Source organism: Kwoniella newhampshirensis, chromosome 2, assembly GCF_039105145.1.
Source record: "Kwoniella newhampshirensis strain CBS 13917 chromosome 2, whole genome shotgun sequence".
Classification (NCBI taxonomy): domain Eukaryota; kingdom Fungi; phylum Basidiomycota; class Tremellomycetes; order Tremellales; family Cryptococcaceae; genus Kwoniella; species Kwoniella newhampshirensis.
The window spans coordinates 391,479-406,071 of record NC_089956.1 but is presented as its reverse complement, the minus strand read 5'-3'; the positions used below and the strand labels follow the sequence as shown (position 1 = coordinate 406,071).

The 14,593-nt window shown below is 51.3% G+C and overlaps 4 protein-coding genes across 4 annotated transcripts; 3 read left to right on the top strand and 1 right to left on the bottom strand.

The window, feature by feature from the left end:
- Nucleotides 1–197: 197 nt before the first annotated feature.
- Nucleotides 198–3,057, top strand: IAR55_000858 (uncharacterized protein; the record flags this gene model as incomplete). The annotated part of the gene is made up of 4 exons (XM_066943991.1): nt 198–1,925; nt 2,024–2,368; nt 2,452–2,712; nt 2,935–3,057. 4 exons carry the CDS (start codon nt 198–200, stop codon nt 3,055–3,057), a joined length of 2,457 nt encoding a protein of 818 aa, XP_066805192.1.
- A 281-nt stretch (nt 3,058–3,338) lies between these two features.
- IAR55_000857 (uncharacterized protein) lies at nt 3,339–8,150 on the bottom strand (the record flags this gene model as incomplete). Its single annotated transcript, XM_066943990.1, has 12 exons — nt 3,339–3,502; nt 3,554–3,657; nt 3,713–3,765; nt 3,813–3,926; nt 3,983–4,141; nt 4,192–4,497; nt 4,551–5,906; nt 5,959–6,438; nt 6,492–6,758; nt 6,809–7,598; nt 7,695–7,765; nt 8,043–8,150. 12 exons carry the CDS (start codon nt 8,148–8,150, stop codon nt 3,339–3,341), a joined length of 3,972 nt encoding a protein of 1,323 aa, XP_066805191.1.
- Nucleotides 8,151–8,799: 649 nt separating this feature from the next.
- On the top strand, nt 8,800–11,950 carry IAR55_000856 (uncharacterized protein; the record flags this gene model as incomplete). The annotated part of the gene is made up of 7 exons (XM_066943989.1): nt 8,800–8,837; nt 8,906–9,056; nt 9,117–9,997; nt 10,045–10,870; nt 10,929–11,078; nt 11,139–11,275; nt 11,332–11,950. 7 exons carry the CDS (start codon nt 8,800–8,802, stop codon nt 11,948–11,950), a joined length of 2,802 nt encoding a protein of 933 aa, XP_066805190.1.
- A 493-nt stretch (nt 11,951–12,443) lies between these two features.
- On the top strand, nt 12,444–14,175 carry IAR55_000855 (uncharacterized protein; the record flags this gene model as incomplete). The annotated part of the gene is made up of 4 exons (XM_066943988.1): nt 12,444–13,306; nt 13,377–13,462; nt 13,550–13,774; nt 13,877–14,175. The coding sequence occupies 4 exons, from the start codon at nt 12,444–12,446 to the stop codon at nt 14,173–14,175; spliced, it is 1,473 nt and encodes a 490-aa protein (XP_066805189.1).
- Between the last annotated feature and the right edge of the window lie 418 nt (nt 14,176–14,593).

Here is a 14,593-nt window from a genome sequence, read left to right as displayed (position 1 = left end):
GACTTTACGACCATATTAACGATACTTACGACCCACGCTCATTACTCCATCACCACTGCTCCACTGCTCCACGCCTTCACGACCAACACCATCGCTACCGCCAACAGTAATAACCACAGCAAGCCCAACACTTCGACTTCCAAACCAGCAAATTCCCTTTTCACCGTAATCTAGCCACTCACAACGAAGACGACACGATGAAGACCTCTACCTCATTCGCGATCCTCGCTCTCCTTGCAAGTGCTTCCACATCGTTTGCAGCGCCTCTCCCCTTGCCCTCGAACCCGGATGTTGATATCAAGCTCGACCTGGACATGAACAAGGGCAAAAAGCCGACGGGCGCCCACATGGAAAATGGGAAAATGGTCGGCCACGAACACGAGAAGAATCAGAAACAAGGAGAGAAACACCATACTAGAGCTGAGGGCTCATCAGACGGACTCGGTCGCGAGGTAAGTAGTCTCGCACAGATTTCCGCCAGAGGCATACTGACACGGGAAATCTTCTGGGCACAACAGCTCGTCAATGGCAATTCTACCCCTCTTCAGAGTGGCTCCGCTCCTAGCGGTGGCATCTCAAGACTTTCAAGCGTCACTAAACCCATCACGTCTACAGTCTCCGACACCCTCGATAACGGCACGCTCACGCCAATCCTTGGTGTGACAGCCGACGATCTTCTCGACCGACCTACAGGTGTCCCCGCCTCATCTAAAATCGGATCGAACACGTCTCAACTTGTCAATGATACGAAATTCGCTCCTGGGTCTGGCTCGGGACCCATCATCAACCCTTCTTCTACTGGGGGATCAACCGTGCCCGTTCTCAAGGACAGTGAGAGAATGGTGAATAATGATGCCGGATCGACACTTGCTTCTGTCCCCGAAGGACAAAGTCTGAACTCGACTGAGAAATCAGCACAAGGTCTCACTGCGAATAGTAAGGTCGTCGATACCAAGTCGGTGGATTGGACCACATCGACCATCGGTAAGGACACGAGCGGCGTCGATAGAACCGCTTCGTCCGTGACCACAGGAGCTGCTTCTGCGGACAAGACAGCCGTGCCAATCGCCAAAGACACCGACGATGGCGTCAACAAGTCACTAACCAATGACCTTGTTGGGAAACTCGTCAACTCCAAGGACGTGAGCACGGCAACCAACGGTCTTGGCGTCGACAAGACTGCGAGCGGGACCATTTCGAAAGACGGTGCCCATGTGAACACCAGTGATGTCGGGAATACTCTCAAGGTATCCAGTACCGAAGACAGAGTGATCAAAGATGTACCCGGTGGCGGCAACAATCAGCCAGTTCCAGCAACCCTGAAAGCTGTCAATACTGGTGGAACGACCAAGGGGACCGACTCCACAAAACACTCTGCGGAAGGCTCTGTGGCGAAAGATATCGATTCCGCGGAGAACACCTCTGGGACAGGATCAACAGCTCGTCCGATCACATCCCCTGCTCAGAAAGATATCAAGAACGTGGATCACACCTCTTCCTCGGTGGGAAAAACGTCGCACTCCGCAACCTACACCAACACTGACAAAACAGTGGATCCTGTATCGGCCCAAGTTTTCCCTTCTGGAGACAACTCTCAATCTTCTTTACTCACTGTGACAAATCCCAATGCCCAAGCTAAAGTGTTGCAGACTCCCGGTAAAGCCGACACTCTGGTGGACCAAGATGTCAATACGAATTCAGCTCAAAATGCCACAGGAGGATTGGCCCCCAGCTCGACGTCAAACAACGGTCACGACAAGGCTGCGGTGGGGAACAACGATAACGATGTCAATGTCAAGGTGGAGACTCCCAACAGGGTGAAAGATGGCCTGGTGGTCGATCAGTCTGGACAGAAAGTCGGGCCTAGTGATCAAAGGGGCAATGTGGTAGAAGAGGTTGTGCAGGGTAAAATACTAGATAAGGAGGTGGGTTATGGTGCCCTTTCTCTTTCCCTGCGCAGCTCTCCTTTCGACAACCCATCAGGTCAAGTTTAATGATGACTGACACTTGGTTCTTGGATCAGTTCTCAAAGTCCTCCACCGCCCACTCCACAACGCACCATTCCAGCCCCCCCTCGGCTTCCCATTCTACTTCACACTCCGCCCCATCTGCGAGCCACTCCCACGGCACCACTTCGACCACTCCTCACCCCCAAGTCTTTGCAGGATATAAAAGTACGACGACAGCGGCAGCGGCATCTGTCTCTTCAACTCATGCTGCGTCTCATTCTGCCCACGCTTCTGTGTCTACGTCCGGAAGGGGTGGTACTCATTCTGCCTCCGCCACTCATGCCGACTCGAAGGCAGCCAAATCGGTTGTCTCTGCGCCCGCCCTTGATATCGGTCTGACCTCTCATGATATCGACGTGGTACGTGTGGTCCTCGTTTGTCTGACCTCAATCCTACCCTCGTTCTGCTAGTCGGTCGCTGATACCATATCATGTCTTCACAGAAACCTCACATCTCCTCCACTCCGCTGACCTTTCTCCCCGTCATCTCAAGCACCCTAACCCTAACTCACTCTTCCATCCTCCCCACGATCACCTCGTCGACAAAACCCAAATCCAAACCCAAGCCTGAACAGGCCCGTGTCGCATACGGCTCGAAAGATCAACATATAGTCAGCTGTGATGGACTCGATCACGGGGATTCGGATCTGATTGAGGAATGTATCAGTGGGGATCTGGTGGATCTTAAACCTAAAAGGACTGAAGTGAGTATATGTTTCTATAATCAATCTGTCTTCTCTCAATTCCACATCACTTCACCGTTCCCTCCGCACCGCTCTCCGGCTCAAAGTTTCATCTTTATCGAAGAGGCTGGATGGCGTCAACGAAGATACACCTTCTACATCCCCCAAATTGACACGGGAGCGCCCGCCATATGGGTCATGATGCGGCGATTTGATACTGATACTGATGTTTCGTCCCGACAGGTGTGCCCTGACGACATGCAGCATGATATTCACTATCTCGCCAATGCCGATCCCATCCATGCGGACCAATCCGAGCAGATCGCAAAGTATGTGAGACTTTGTCTAGCAGCGGGAAGTTTATGATCAAAGACTGCATACTGGTGACAAAGCCCAATTAGTCATTAGCCGTAGTGTGACTTGCCATCGTACGGTAGTCGTCTCAATGGCTTCGCGGTCTGCTTGTTACGTTTGTCATCTTGGGATACAGTATGCACCTCCCTTCCGCTCTAGCAGTAAAACACAAAACACAGATTTCCATCTTTCTATGAGATGGCCTCGAATCACAGAGGAAATTAGAGTGCAAATCGTACCATACAACACTCGGGGTATATAAATCGCCTCACCACATTTCTCGTGGAAAGTCCCTAGGCGGCCGTCAGATATGCCGTGTCCTTCTGTCCACCCGAAAACTTGTTCTCAACGAACTCGTTCAATCTTTTCTTGGCACCCTCGAGGTATGTCTCTTCTTTGAGATCCGACTCCACCTGCTCAGCAGGTGTTCTTCTGTGGTAGAAGTAATCCTCGGTATCTGTATCAAGCGTCAGGACCACATAGTCAAATCATGCAAGGGAGAACATACCTGGAGTAAAGAACATGCGGTAGTTACCTAGCGCGATCTTGATATCTATACCATCCTTCGTCTCCACAGCATCTGGTGAGAGGTGCAAGTCCTTGTCGACATTTCTGTAGACCATTCCCTGTCAGCGCGTGCTAAGCAGATGTCGAAGGCTCGACTTACCTCTGCAACAGTGGTGGGTCAACACGATGAGGCAAGCCTTCGGTCGGATGTGTCTATCCGGTGGTCAGCGGATGCACCGCAACGTCCACGTCTCACTCACAAGCACGTAGCTCTCAATGTACTGCCGCCACTTCTCTTGAGCAGTCTCAGCGTCATCGATGGTCAAATCTGCCCGTCCAAGGAGTTGCACCGATACTAGGTCCGTTGCAGGATGCTACGCAATCCAATCAGCTTCGCTGTCTCTGTCTCATGTAGAGCGCGCACACTCACGAATTCAATCTTGAACAGATTTTCATCGGATCCCAAAACGCCCTCAGCTTGCATTCGGTACGCAATCTGTCGTCGAGTAGTGGTTCTCTCGGCTGTGCGGTCTCTCTGCAGCAGCGCAAACAGTTCTTGGCTCTTCATATCGCCTAGGATTGTCTGAACCTGGGACATACCGTCAGTCTTGTGACTATTATCAAGCGATCTCTGCTCACCTGCTTTACGATACCCGCGATGACTCGATCCACTGTGAACATGATATACGCCTTCTTGCCGAACATCAATCGTAGGGTTTCTTCGAAAGTAAAGTTGTCGATCTCATTTTCAAACAGACGCTCTGACATGCTGAGAAGATGGCCGTAGTAGTGTTGAGCAGGGTTTTCTCCGCCTTCTATACCGTAATATTGGGTTTCAGGCTCGGCAAGACCAAGCTTGATAGCGGTCGGGTTGATAGGCTGTTTCTTCTCCGACGCAAGGTGCTCAGCAATCTCCTTGCAAGTGAGAAGTCGAGAGTAGAGGATCTATCACATTTCATGTTAGCTTTGCTGCCGTATGATGTTGGATTGACACGTACCTGTATCAACCTCAGGAGAACGTAGAAATGGTTGTTCGCAAAAAAGTTGGCCTTCCTCATCGACCTCGGCTTCACCTCTGGTGCGCCCGCATCTGAGCTTCGCTCAGACCCCGGTTGCGAGTCACCGAGTCCATCGATCTGTACCCAGGTTTGCTCGGAAGCCTCCGCTCCGGCTTTGTCCTTCTCCACAGCCTCGGCCACCGCATCCGGATCGGCAGGCACAGGCAGTGGAGTCTCCGCGCGTTCACCACTTTCCGTCATGGGGGTACCTTCGATCGAAGCCACACCATTTTCACCGTTTTCGCCCTCAGGACCAGGAGTCTGGGTCGATCCTCTCTTCTCTCGGCCGGCATTCTCTCCTGCTTGCTTGAGGAGTTTTTTTCTCAGATCCGAAGCATGGGTAGCTTTCTTCGCGCCTCTCTTCGAAGCAGTCGCAACGCTTGCTGCTTCGTCATCGTCTGCCATACTGACATCGCCGTCCGAATCTTCCGAGTCTTCATCAGGAGTTTCGCCGTCCTCGTCTCCAAATTCTGCATCGAACTCGTCTTTGTCAAGCAAGAAGAGAGCCGGCACGAAGTCCCGTAACAGTCGCTCCACACGTGCCTGGTCTTGACTCGAGAGTGAATTGTTGACTCGGTCAAGATAACTGATGATGAGCTTTAAGCAGTCTTTGAGCACGACTGTGTCCTTAAAGTCGAACTCCATCTGAGGTCGAGCTCGCCAAGGTCGAGGATCGAGCAAGGCAAATCGAGCATTTGTCCACTCCTTGCGCTTCAGTTCGATCTCGGCGACTAGACTCTTCGGCATGATGGTCTTCTTGTCAGAGCCTTTGAATTGGACGCCCTGATGGTCCAGTGCTTTGTAAAAGTTTTTGGCGTCCTGCTCTCTCCAGACTCTGTTCCATTCACGCTGCGCCTTCTTCCATTCCTCATCTTTGGCCTTCAATCGTTCGAGAACGATAGGAAGTGCAACGACAGGATTCTCATGTAGGGCACGGATGATGTCAGGACCGAGTTCCTTCCCGTAAACCTTCTTGATGATCCGTTGATAAATGGACTTGCTTTGACCACCAAGTCCAGCTTTGAGGTTGAAATTGGCTCGCTCCTCTGGATCCATAGTTTGGATTTTGTTATTCAGCGGCTCAAGAAGAGCGATGGTGCGAAGGTTGGCCTCGATATGGTAATCGTACTCGTGTCGCTCCTCCTCGGATTTGTGCAACATCTCCTCATAAGAGTTCTTCTTGTGAGATATGAAAGGCGCTGCGTCCTCAGCGGCCCAAGTAGGGTGGGACACCCACTCGTCGTTGAGAACCTCCCAACACATCGCGTCTCGACCGGTACATTGGAGGTTGATTTCCTAGCGAGCATGCATCAAGGTCCGTCGCACATCGCTTTGAAGATGGACTCACAGTTCGGGGCAGTTTCCTGTAGCTTGGGCCGTAAGAATTGACCTTAGGACCAGCGAGATCAGGCTTGATCCTCTCAAGCATCGGGGTGTTTTCGACGACTTGTGAATCAACATTGATCATTCCGCCGAATCCGTAACCACCCTGAGCAGTTGTAGGATTGGGGGGTGCCTTGCCATCCACGTCCGCACCAACAGTCTTCTGGAAGGTAGCCCAAACATCCTGAGCTTCTCCGATGAAAAGATAAGCTCTTTCAAGCAGAGTTTTCGTATCAATCATGTCTTGGACAAAGAGGTTAATAAGCTTCAAAAATTCGTGGTAGACCACCTTATCATCGATTGCCTTCTTGACTTTGTCGAAGAAAGCCACTTCGTCGGGCGATGCGAGGGTCTGAGGAATGTTCGAGGCAACGGCGGGTACTGGGGCACTGATTTCGCCATCGTCGATGGAGGGGCTGTCACCTCGCTGACCTGGTCTCGATTTCTGATCAAAGTCATGAGCATCATCTCAAAGCTCGTGACACTCATATGACTGACCTTCTGCTGTCCAGTAACTTTGCCGGGATCTCCAGGCGCAGCTCGCCTCTTCTTCTGTGTGCCAGCCTCCTTGCCATCCTTGGCTCCACGCTTCTGCACAACGATTTTTTCCGGAGGTGCAGGCGCGCCTCCAGCAGCAGCTTGCATGAACGAGCCGAAACCCATGCCACTCAGTCCACCGGGGCCGCCATTTTCTGGAAGAAACTGCTTGAACTCGTCGAGAAGATCAGGAGCATTATTGAAAAGCTTGGTAACTTGCTCGTAGACCTGTTTGCCCATTAGCCAGGACCATCCATCTCGAACTTGTTGTCACTTACATCGGCTATGTCTCTTGTGTCGCGCTGATATGTCTGCAGTATCTCCAGGAACTGTTTGTATGTGTCCGGGTCGCTGTTGAACCTATTTTTTATTTTATTGACGAATGAAATCGCGTGATTGAACTCGACAATGGGTGTCCTGGATCCCCCTTGAGCAGGCTGAGAAGCCGTTTGTGGGGCATGTGCCCCACTCAGACCGCCGGAAGCAAGGAACTGGGCAGCTGAGGGAGTGGACGGACCAGATGGAGGTAATGGGTGAGAATGAGCTGGCATAGTGAGGGGTCCAGGAGCTGCCTGTGCAGATGATCCAGTGGGGCGAGCTGGTACAGGAGCAGCAGTGGCAGTTGTTGGAGCGGTCGTACTAGGCCGGCTCGAGTGAGCTGGAGCTCCCTGGAAAGGAGGTGGACCGCTAGCGAGATGAGATTGGTGAGCCGGAAGAGGTTGACCCGATGAAGCGGATGCTCCAGCCGCAGAAGGCGCTTGACTCTGGTAAGGCGCACTGGACCCAGCGCGGCTGTCTCTCCCGGCAGATTCAGCCGCTGCAGTCCTAGCTGCAGCTTCTGTTCTCGCCTCTCTTTCACGTTGATCGATAGCAGCGGCGAAGTTGCCTGGAATTTGGCTGACGGTTCCGGCAGGGGTAGTGACGGTGATGAGTCCTTGGGGATCCCCTTCTCCGCCGAGACACTCGATGCGGTAGCCAGGAGGTAAGAAGGTATTGAAACCTTGGATGAGTGACGGATGACCTCTGAAGAGAGTGGAGACTCGATCAATAACACCAGGAGTGTCAATGCTGAAGGGAAGAAGGAAGAGATCCGCGTCAGTACGATGAGCCTACCTCCGGGGCGGAGAGCGGGGAGAAGTCGATAGCACGGTTCATTATGCTCACATTTGACCCTTGAACTCTTTCATGACATCCAAGAAGCGGTTGTACACATTTGGTTGATCATTGAATTGGATCTGTTGATACATGAAACGGGATAGAAGTGATCAGCTCGTATGCTGTATTCAATATGAGAAGGATTGGGCGGAGGTGGGCGAAGCCGGTGGAGGTCTGTTTTCGCTCTCTTTCCGTCCTGGCGAGGGCCAGAGAGGACTCTATTTCTTGTTGACATGAGGCACGTGAGGTGAGGAAGGCCTCAAGCTACCCCTCTCCCTACGTGGTCTGACAACACTGCGAGACAATAGGAAGGATGGATTCCTGTCTGCATGAGTGATGAGCAAGACCAGTACATACCTTCACTTGATCCAAATATGACAGCGCGTCTCTAACGTTGAGTGGTCGGTATGCCGATGCTTGAGCCGAGCTCTGTTGCCATGAATCAGACGAGCGTTTCGGTGCCATGGCCGCTATAGCTCGGAGAGAGCAGTAGAAGTCGATGGTAGAAGTGAAGAGGGTGGATGCAAGGTATGTGAAGGGAGGCAGTAAGATGATCGACCAAGTTCGGAGAAAAGGAGCTGATGCCGGGTCGATTGTCTCGCTGTTCAGATCGTCGACACTTATTGGGTGTCCATGCTCCTTCCTTCTAGGGTATCACGGCTATGAGGAGGAGGCGATGGTGGTAACAGTCGTGTGAAGATTGGATGGGAAGGGGGTAACTGAGCAAGAGAGAGAGAGTAAGAGAAGCTGGCAATAGGTTGAGGAGAAGGTGAAGGGGGGGGGGGTTGAGGACCAAACCGGACCATATGTCGTATCACGTGACTCTCACGCGGTGGGTTTGAGGGGAAAAGTAGCCGATCATCTTCATTGATTGATTTTTTATTATATATCTGGTTCATTTATTGGTGTTTATCCCAATCCAGTCTTATATCGTTGCGTCATTAGATTGAATGTAAAACTTGTGCAGACTGCACTTTTGCCAGATCTGCATTTTGTTATCATCACAAGTGTAGAGTAGCCCTTCTTCTCGCACGCAACCACCGTCAGCCATAGCGAGGACTCCGGCGCAGAGAGCGATCGGTGTGAGCACACTGCATAACAAGTGTCGGGCAAAATGAACGGTTCATCGTCGAGAAAAACACTGAAAACGAGGTGAGCTAGACAGCTTTTCAACTCTCTTGTCGCTGTCGCACAACTGACTTGGCTTCCCGCTCTCATAGCTTTCGAGCGTCACCTAGATCAATCCGACCGATCTATACGGGTGGTCCAGTACTCTTGAGCAAAGATGGACAATGGCTGATCAGTACTATGGGCGAAGAAGTGCTCGTCACAGAAGTGAAGACAGGCTTGCCTATCGCAAGGGTACGAGGGGTGAGCAAGACTTGGTCTTGCTTGAGTCATTCGAGTTGGGACTGATCTGCCTTTGCATAGGACTCCACGCCGATCAGCTCTCTTGCTCTGTCGTACCATACCGAACCTCCCACTTTGATCACCGCGCACATGTCTATGACAATCCGATATTATCCTCTTCCCGAATTCGCGCCTCTTGTCCCATCAACAAAACCTCCTTTGCTCAGCTATACACGTGCTCTTCCAAGAGCTCATTCTGCTCCCATCCTCGTTTCAACCGTGTCTCCAGACTCGACACTCCTCGCTACGGGATCCTCGGACGGTATCGTCAAAGTCTGGGATCTGGCAGGAGGGTATGTCACTCACATGTTCAGAGGACATGGTGGACCCGTTTCATCTTTACGGTTCAACTTCCCCGATATTGCCGGAGAAGAAAGACGGCGAATGGAGCTTTTGACGGGCTCAACCGACTCTAGAGTCAGATTGTATGATCTGCGCGACGCGAGTGCGAGGGTGGTAGGAGGTGGAAATGCGGTCAAACCTAAGGCAGTGTTAGAAGGCCATGTTAGCGTAGTCCGAGGAATAGACGTAACTCCGGATGGTCGATGGGCCGTCACAGGGGGAAGAGATAAAGTAGTGCTTGTTTGGGACTTGCTGTCCGATGATGTGTCGTCCCAATCGACAAAGAAAGGAGGGAAGGGCAAGGCAGCGGCAACTGGACCAAAACTCGTTCAAACGATCATCGCTGGAGAACAGATAGAATCACTAGGACTATTACCGAAAGATGAACGGGTATCGGGGTCGGAACCCGGACGCCTATTATGTTTCACCGGTGGAGACAAGGGTGCTGTCAGAATATGGGATGCGCTCAAAGGCAAGGAAGTTGGCGTTATGCACGGTGTGGAAGGTGTGGACGAAGCGGAAGTTGATGAAGACGAGCAAAGAGGTGTGGTCAACGTATTGTGAGTTATGCGTCTTCACACGATATCCGGCCATTGACAAATCATAGATATGATATCACTTCATCGACGCTTCTGTCCATCCATGCCGATCAAAATATAGTCTTCCATTCACTCTCTACATTACAACCTAGTCGACAAATCGTCGGATTCAATGACGAAATCGTCGATGTTGCCTATTTGAATTCTACACCTTCTTCCTCTTCTCACACTCATCTCGCCGTCGCTACAAATTCAAATCTCGTCCGGATATACTCTACATCGACATTTGACGTTCGTCTTCTGTCAGGTCACAAAGACATGGTTCTCTGTTTGGACAAGTCGCCAGACAACCGATGGCTCGTCACGGGTAGCAAAGACCACACTGCGCGGGTTTGGGCTCCTACAGTCGAAGGAGATACTTGGCGGTGTATCGCGATATGCGAAGGGCATGCGGAGAGTATCGGTGCTGTTGCCCTTTCTCGGAAACTAGACGACAAGGGTAAAGCCGGACGGTTCCTCTTTACCGCCAGTCAAGATCGAACCATCAAGATGTGGGATCTCACCTCATTACCTCTCGATACTTCCACCATCTCAGAACCCATCAGACCTCGTTCCATCTCAACATTACGTGTCCACGAGAAAGACATCAACTCTCTCGATTTAGCACCCAACGATAAGTTCCTCGCCTCAGGATCTCAGGATAAACTCGTCAAGATCTTCCAGGTCGACTTCGATCCCTCAGGGACCGGCGCTTTCAAATCGATGGGAACTTGTAAAGGGCACCGAAGAGGTGTTTGGTCCGTCAAATTCAGCAGGACAGACAGAATTGTAGCCAGTGGCGCAGCAGACAGGACAGTCAGGTTGTGGAGTCTGGACGATTTCAGTTGTCTCAAGGTGAGCTGTCGAAGCTTGGCATTGTCTAAGCGGTGAGCTGACGGGCGGATGCTCACAGACGTTCGAGGGACACACCAACTCGGTGCTGAGAGTGGACTTTCTCAGTCACGGAATGCAACTCGTCACGTCGGCTTCTGACGGTTTGGTGAAATTGTGGAATATCAAAGACGAGGAATGTGTCAAGACCTTGGACAACCATGAGGACAAGGTAAGCTGCCGAATCGCGTGCTCATGCAGTGGTAGTGCAATGTTGACAACACTACCACAGATTTGGGCTTTGGCAGTTTCGAGCGACGAAAAGACGATCGTGTCGGCGGGAGCAGATTCTGTGGCTACGTTCTGGGAAGACTCGACAGAGGTCGAGCAGGCGGAGAAGAACGAGGCGCTGGTCAAGGCTGTACAAAGGTGTGTTGCAGCGATTCTCCTTCGGTTGTTTATGTGCTAACTATCTGTAACCGCAGTGAACAAGATTTCACCAACTACGTTGCATTGAAAGATTACCGTCGCGCCATCCTGCTCGCCTTGTCAATGTCTCAGCCAGGTCGACTCCTTCATCTTTTCTCGACCGTTATCCAATCACCGACACCCGCTCCAGGAAGTATAACAGTCTCAACGGAGATCGACGAGGTGCTCCGAACCCTTTCCGGGCTGGACCTCATTCGACTATTGAAATTCGTACGAGATTGGAATGTCTCTGCCAGAACATCACCAGTAGCTCAAGTCATCTTGAATGCTATCTTGCGATTGCGCTCCGCCGAGGAGATTTTGAACGCTTTCGACTCCGTTGGGAAGGTCTCCAAAATTGCTCAGCCTGACGAGGAAGATGAGGATGGAGAGGAGAGGACGGATGCGGAGAAGGACAAGGAGACTGAAAGGAAGAACAAACGACAAAAATCAATAGCAGCGCCGATCTCTATCAAGGACCTATTGGAGGGTCTCATCCCTTACTCGGAGAGGCATTTCACACGGGTAGATAAACTCGTTCAGGAGAGTTACATGCTCGATTATGTGTTGGGTGAGATGGACGGCGGTCTGTTCGGAGGCGAAGTGATGGAACTGGATGGAGACAAGGAGCGATAACAACCATGATCATACTGGCACGATATGCATGAAATCATCTTGTCGAATGGTCGTAATCTTGTCATATCTATGCCCCCGGTCACAAATGGTGGCAGGGTCCCGTTCTCGGGCATCGAGGGGGGTTCAGGGGCGGGCAGTCGAATAGGAGCATGCAGTCAGTAGTCGCCACCCCGATCACTCACATGGGGCCAGTTCCCGTAAGTTAAGCATCCATCGTATAGATAAGTGTTTTACTGCCAAGCCATTGATCATCATCGTCTAAATTCCATCTTGCTCTTTTCCAGGCACTCTTTCTATTAATCTGTGAATTGTTGTTGCTATCGTCACATTGCAGCTACAACTTTCTTTTCCCACTCCGACAAACGCTTATCTCAGCTCTCTTCCCATCTGAGCAGCACTCATCATTCTTATTCAACGACTTGCCAATCCAGCATCACTCTCTTTCTATACCTCAAAGTACGGACTCTTACGTACTCGACGCCTTATTCACACGATGCCCCTACATTTCCCTCACCTTGGTCATCATCATGATCACGACAAGAAGAGGACCTCGTCGTCTCTCAAGGACAAAGTAGAGACACCCGCTTTCATCGCCCTCCCGGAAGATGGCAGACGATCTTCCACTTCCTCCACACCGAGTGGTACTGGTGCTAGAACACCTAGCATGCTACCTTCGCCGAGTATGACACCTCGTCGAACGAGCTTCCAGACCAACGCGCCAACGCCACACCGGACCTTCTCCTCGAGTTCCAATGCGAGCGCTTCTCAGAGCCAAGGCCATAGCAATGCGAGTCAAATACATGGAATACTTCGTCACTCCGACTCGAACGCCCCCACGAGTCCCTCAGTTTCCGGATCAGAGTATACTACGTTCTCTGGATCAGGTTCCGGTGGACCATTGCACAAGCGGATGTCTTCATTGGCATTCGACCGAACGGACACGATCGAGTCTACACGGTCTTTCTCTTCGTTCGACGATCACGATCACTATCACTCCGACCGCGAACGTGAAAACGATCATGCATCATCCCCTTCTACCCCTGCCACGTCCGTCTCATCATTCAGCAACACACATTGTCCGTTGCCCGCGTCGAACGCTAGTCAGAGATTCCCATTTTTCATGATGACAATCTCGTCCATGTCGACACTCTCATTCATCGCTCTGCCATTGGGCATGAGGCCGATCGTCATTGACGCGATCAACAGAGCCTGGAAGAAGGGGATCAGCAAGATACAAGAGGTGGAATATCAACCGGAATTGATGAAGAAACATCAAGAGAAAGGGTGTGAAGGAGGTGTATGGGAAGTCACAATGAAGGGAGAAGCTTGGATGCCAACTAGTTCAGAACAGGTTTCGTGAGTGTCTCCGACTCAAAAGTAAGAAAGGGAAAAGCGAGTGGTCGTTGATGGACTGGACGTCGGATAGGTCAAAACGGATCATGATCAATCTGTTGACAGAATTCGCGAGAGAGGGTTACGGTCTGACCTCTTCGTTCCGTACTTCAGCGAAAGGTGAGCGGGTCTTGATCGACGGTCATCTCTCACCCTGTCGTTTCGTCGTTAGATATGCTGACCAATACCTACCTGACCGTTCTGTAGATTCTGGGAAAGACACCTTGATGTTCCTTCGGGAGGAGCCTGATCCGGAGCCCGTCTTCTTCGCCATCGCGTTCTACTCCCATGATCGGATCTGGATCATCGATGCTGAGGCGGATGTGGGACAAGCTGTCGAAGAAGGGATTAGGACGTGGTGGGTCGACGGTGTTCGAGATGCTCGAGTACGGGAGAGACATTGTAGAGAGATACGATTGAAGGGAGCACCGTGTGAGTGTTCGTCTACAAATTGCACACGATCATCCTATCTTTGCGAGGTCGACTGCGTGCTGACAATCACGTTTTGGGCTTTTGTCTCGCGACGAAACGCAGGGACAGCACATTCGTCCTCATCTCTGATCTCTGCAAGATGTATCCATCTGGTGATCATGAAGTTGGTCACGCATTGTGAGACAGGCTACGATTTCGTAGGCAGTATAGACATGGCAGACAAGGAAGAAGGGGAGATGCCGGTCACGTTCTATAGGAGGAGATGGGGTAGGGAGAAGGCGGTATGGAGTATCCCCGAGATGGTAGCGACGGATTCCCCTCCGGGTGAGGGCGGATCAGCGTATGGGTCGAGGGAGAGTCTGGGTTTGTCTTCGGAAGTCAGATCGCCAACCAGCGAATGAAGTGCCATCTTGTCATAATTGGTCGGACGTCGATTATACTTTTTTTTGCCCGGATTGTAGCTAACCATGATGACCAGATGCTAATACCTCACGTCCGTTGAACCGTAACCCATGCTGCATGCAAAAGTATCTTCGAATCCGAGCCACAACGGCGTCAATTTCCGCAACGCACATCGAGCGTGTATATGGAGACATCATCCCTTCCTCCCTCCTATATGAGATAGGGGGAAGAAGACAAGTTGGGATGATGTATGTATGCGATTATTATCACCTTCTCGTCTAAATCAAAATCAACCTCGAATGGGAACGAATATAAAGGTTGGGAATTAACGATACACTGTGATTCTTCCGGTACTCAAGTCAAATTTCCTCCTTCTCAAATTCGCACACTCCTCCCCTTCCTCCTGAACAGAGGATC